The 4,833-nt window shown below is 44.9% G+C and overlaps 1 protein-coding gene and 1 non-coding gene across 2 annotated transcripts in view; one reads left to right on the top strand and one right to left on the bottom strand.

Moving 5' to 3' along the window:
- Window positions 1-2,625: 2,625 nt before the first annotated feature.
- Window positions 2,626-2,697, bottom strand: Trnam-cau. Its single transcript has one exon. It is a non-coding gene; the product is annotated as a tRNA-Met (tRNA).
- Window positions 2,698-2,906: 209 nt separating this feature from the next.
- Ilf2 (interleukin enhancer binding factor 2) overlaps window positions 2,907-4,833 on the top strand; it is a 14,548-nt gene continuing 12,621 nt past the window's right edge. Inside the window, exons 1-3 of the mRNA XM_021195714.2 lie at window positions 2,907-3,011; window positions 3,781-3,840; window positions 4,093-4,135. Coding sequence (XP_021051373.1) covers window positions 3,007-3,011; window positions 3,781-3,840; window positions 4,093-4,135 — 108 coding nt within the window. The 5' untranslated portion in view covers window positions 2,907-3,006. The remainder of the gene's footprint in view (window positions 3,012-3,780; window positions 3,841-4,092; window positions 4,136-4,833) is intronic.

Genomic DNA, 4,833 nt, shown 5'->3' on the forward strand with positions numbered 1-4,833 from the left:
TACTCACTTGGTAGACCAGGCTGGCCTCGAACTCAGAAATCCGCCTGCCTCTGCCTCCCGAGTGCTGGGATTAAAGGCCTGCGCCACCAGGCCCGGCTATTGTAGTCTTGTTAGGCCAAGTTCAATGGATATCCTTGGGAGACCTGCTCACTTTTTCCCTCCCCCACCCTCTCTGAAGGGAAAAAGATTAGTTGATCTGGGGAAGAAGGAAGTGAGGAACTGAAAGTAGTGAAGAGAGGAGAGACCTTTGTGAGTTCCAGATCAGCCAGAGATTCACAGTGAAACACTGTAAAACAACAACAACAACAACAACAACAACAACAACAACAACAACCAAGGGAGACCTTGGTGGCCACACCTTTAATCCCAGCACTGGGGAGGCAGAGGCAGGCAGATCTCTGAGTTCAAGGCCAGCCTGGTCCACAGAGCAAATTCTAGGACAGCCAGCCAAGGCTTCATAGAGAAGCCCTGCCTCAAAAAGTCCAACATCAAACCAAACAACCAAATAAACAAAACCAAAGACAAGCAAAACCAGATATCAAATTCCAAAATCTCAGAAGAGTGTCACCATGGGACAAGTGAAAGAAGCCAGACTCCCCCCCCATTCCCACCCCAAAACCGGGGCTTGGAGGTGTAAAGGCACCTGCTGCAAAAAGCATGAGAACTTGAGTTCAGTCCCCAGGACCTACTCTGGCTGACCCTGAACTTACAAAGAGAAGCAAGAGAACTGACTCCTGCAAGCTGTCCTCTGATTTCTACGTGCATGCCATGGCACAGACATGCACAGACACACACACACACACACACACACACACACACACGCACAAATAAATAAATAAATAAATAAAAAATAAGATGGTAATTTAAAAATTAAAAGAAAATAACAGGCAGAGGTGGGCATAGTGGCGCAAACTGGGTTGTACCCCCTGCACAGCAGTTGGCAGGCTGCAGCAGGAAGACTTCTGGCATTAGGCTGAGTATGTAGACATATGGAGTAGATCCTAAGGACCCAGGAAAAGGTAGAAGACTCACTTGGACTTGGCTGTGGCATGTTCTCCCCACCTCAAGTCATGCACACATAGTAATGAATAAACTTTATTGTTTGCAGCAGCTTAAAGTATGTTTTAGATGTACTTATCTTACGTGTATGAATGTTTTGCTTGCATATATGTCTGTGCGCCATGTGCGTACCTGATGCCTGTGGATACCAGAGAACTATGTTCGATCCCCTGGAACTGGAATACAGACAATTGTGAGCCACCGTACGGGTGAAGGGAACTGACACTTCTTGGTCCTCTGCAAGAGTAAAATAACAAGTGTTTTTAACCGCTGGGCCATCTCTCCAGTCCCTAAGTAAAGAAACTCATTGTTGTCATTATTATTACTATTATTATTATTATTATTATTATTATTATTATTATTATTACTATTATTATTATTATTATTGAGACAGGGTTTCACTATGTAGCCCTGGCTGTCCTGGAACTTGTTCTGTAGATCAAAGGCCAGCCTCCAGTTCAGAGATCTGCCTGCCTCTGCCTCCCCAGTGCTGGGATTAAAGGCCTTCACCACAAGGTTGGGTTTAAAGATGTATTTTATGTTAATTTATGTGTGTATATGTATACATACTTATGCGTACAATGCCCCAAAGGGCAGAAGAGATTGGCCGAACTTTAGTCCCCTGAAAGAGCAGTATGTGCTCTTAACTGTTGAGCCATCTATGAGCCAGTCCCAATAAAAAGAAAATCTAAAGGCAAACCTAACCCATGATGGTAGAAACCCAATATGGTTACCTTTCTGAGATGATGAAAGACTGTTTTTGTAAGGCAGGATCTCCTATGTAGACTTACCTAGCATAGACTGGCTACATAGAATAGTCTGACCTTGAACTCACAGAGATCCTTCTGCCGGTGCTATAATTAAAGGCATGCTCCACCATGTTTGCCAAAATAGCCTTTTTTAAAAAAATTCTGCTATATTTATGTTATGTTTATGGGTGTCATCACACCCACAACCTTCATAGTGAGGTCGGATAACAGAATGCAGAAATCGCTGCTCTCCTTCCACCACTATGGGTCTCAGAGGTCGAACTCAGGTAGTTGCGATTATACCTGCTGACTCACCTTGCCAAAAGGAGAAAGTGTTCCTTATTTTAATGAAGGTGGGGTTAGGTTACTTGGAAGGAATATATGCCTACGAAAGTAAATAATACACCAATACTTGTCAGGATCACCTAACATAGCAAAGTGGGGAGGATCAGGGTGGAACTGGAGAAGAGAAATACATGATCACAATATATTGTATGAAATTTTTTTCAATAAAAAGAATCATATAACAGTAATAATATCGAGGGAATAATGGTGGTAAGTGGAACTAAGTTATTTCTGATATTTCCATAAGGTAAAAGTTATGTTTTCAGGTGAGGCTGCGTACACCGGAGATTGCCGAATTTGATGACAGCTCGGGCTACATTAACGAGTATTATGTAAGTCAGGGTGACCAAACAAGACGCTATCTCAAAAAAAGTTGGAGAAGAAAGAAGAATTATATTTCTTGTTATGTAAAGGTAAATTTAGTTGGATTATCAAAATGAAGGCGCCAATAATTCAAAAACAAAGCCTCCGATAGCAGAGGATGGTTTCGATCCATCGACCTCTGGGTTATGGGCCCAGCACGCTTCCGCTGCGCCACTCTGCTATCCACTGGAATGCCCTTCTTTTTTTCCGTAGAAGACGTTACGGTTCACCGCCTCAACTTCTGAACGCCCTCTACTGTCAGTGGGGAAAATTGCCTTCATCCCTGTTATGTTTTCTTATTGGCTGGCTCCTTTACAGGGCATTTTTCATTGGTTGCTGCGTTAACCAATAAACGCGCGGGACGGAGTGCGGCGGGAGCCTATCGCGCAGGCGTTTGTTGGGACACGCCGGCCAGACGGTTCTCAGCCAGCCTGGTTCTTCCCAGCGAAGAGCGGTTGAGTGGCCTCCATTGTTCAGGATTAAGCGAGCCATGAGGTAAGTGGACAGAGGTGCTTGAAAGTTCCAGCCGAAGCCTCGGGGGGCTGGCTGGAATGGAGTCGGAGGAACAAGGGCCTGTATCTGGGCGGCCGGCGGAAAGCCTGGCGCGGGGGAGTGGAGCAGGAGGAGGCTGGCGGACTCCGGGAATCGGGCCCGGAGGGGGCCGGGGCCCAGCAGGGGGAGTTGTGTTGGTACCTGGGTCTCGGAGCCCGGGAGGGATGGAGGAGAGGTCTTAACGGCCCAGGAAGATCTCCCATGCGCAGCGAGCAGGCTGGAGCGTTGCGCAATTTTCTGGTGCCTAGTGTTTGACCAATAATTGTACACGCCTCGTAACTGTTAATGCTGAATTAATAAATGAGAAGTCACTTTACTGTGCCTAGTAGGACTGGTGTGCCTCACGATCGTGGGCTACTTAGTAGGGGTATGGCTATCAGGTTCTGAAACTCGTATTTTCCTGATGTGAGCTTTGATAAAATCCTGAATTAGAAATGGGGTGTGGTGTCGAAAGCTGCACTCACAGCCCTTGGGAGGTAAGGCAGGAGATACATGAGATTCCGTCTCAAAAACCAGAAAAAGAAAAAAGTCCAGAATTAGGATGTCATTGGGAGTGGGATTGGGCACCATTTGGAATCTGGGAGAAGTGAGCATGAAATATCTATCCACTTCCGTAGTTGGAGGCGGACAAGGTAAGTCAAATTGAAAGAACATTGATGGTGTGATGGGAACCTTTTTCAGCGAAATGTGAGTAAAATGTATGTATTTTTAGGGGTGACAGAGGACGTGGTCGTGGTGGGCGCTTTGGTTCCAGAGGAGGGCCTGGAGGAGGGTGAGTGTGGCTGTTTGCATCTTTGCCTTGGTTTGTTACAGTAGAAAGGGGTTTGGAGTAGATTGTTCTATTTCATTTCGTGAAAGTCACGAAAAGCATTTCTTTTTTTCTGATGTCCTGCTAAGTGGATTTGACCTTTTGCTAAGAATGATACAGCTCAGAAACTTTGGAATTCTTAAGACAGAATTGGTGCATTGTGTACCTCTCTCTTGCTTTCTGCTTGGATAACTTTGGGTTGTTTTCATGTTTCAGGTTCAGGCCTTTTGTGCCCCATATCCCATTTGATTTCTATTTGGTGAGTATTTTGGCTTTGGGGGACTTTCCTGGCTACTGCTCACTTACAGGTGTAGAAATGGAGCCCAGAATCTCCTTGTTAATGGAGTCAGATACTGTTTGGAGTAGGATTCAAGATTGGATCTGTTCTTTGTTTGAGTGAGGGTGTTCTGTATGATTGGCTGGCCTGGAACTCTATGTATACGGAGTTGACTGCAAATTCACCATCTTCCTTCCTCAACCTCCTGAATGGTGGAGTTACAGTCATGCACTCCCACATCTGGTGTAAAGTTTTATTTACTTAGTATGAGTGCTAGAGATTTGAACCCAGGACCTTGAACATGCTAGATCTATATCCCTAATACCTAGTTTTATTTTATTATTGTATTTATTATATATCACTATCTACTTATAGGTATAGCTACAGGTATAACATGGCTCTAGTAGAGGACACAAATTTTTTCCAGTACTTGCACAACAGTGCACATCTGTCTGTAATTCTAATTTCCAAGGATCTTATGTCTCTGTTGACTTCCACAGGTTCTTGCACATAGGATGCATATACATTCACTGTGGCACTCACACATATACATAAATAAATATTAAAAAAACAAGCCAGCCGGGTGTGGTGGCGCACGCTTTTAATCCCAGCACTTGGGAGGCAGAGGCAGGCGGATTTCTGAGTTCGAGGCCAGCCTGGTCTACAGAGTGAGTTCCAGG

This window comes from Mus pahari, chromosome 4 (assembly GCF_900095145.1).
Source record: "Mus pahari chromosome 4, PAHARI_EIJ_v1.1, whole genome shotgun sequence".
Taxonomy (NCBI): Eukaryota; Metazoa; Chordata; class Mammalia; order Rodentia; family Muridae; genus Mus; species Mus pahari.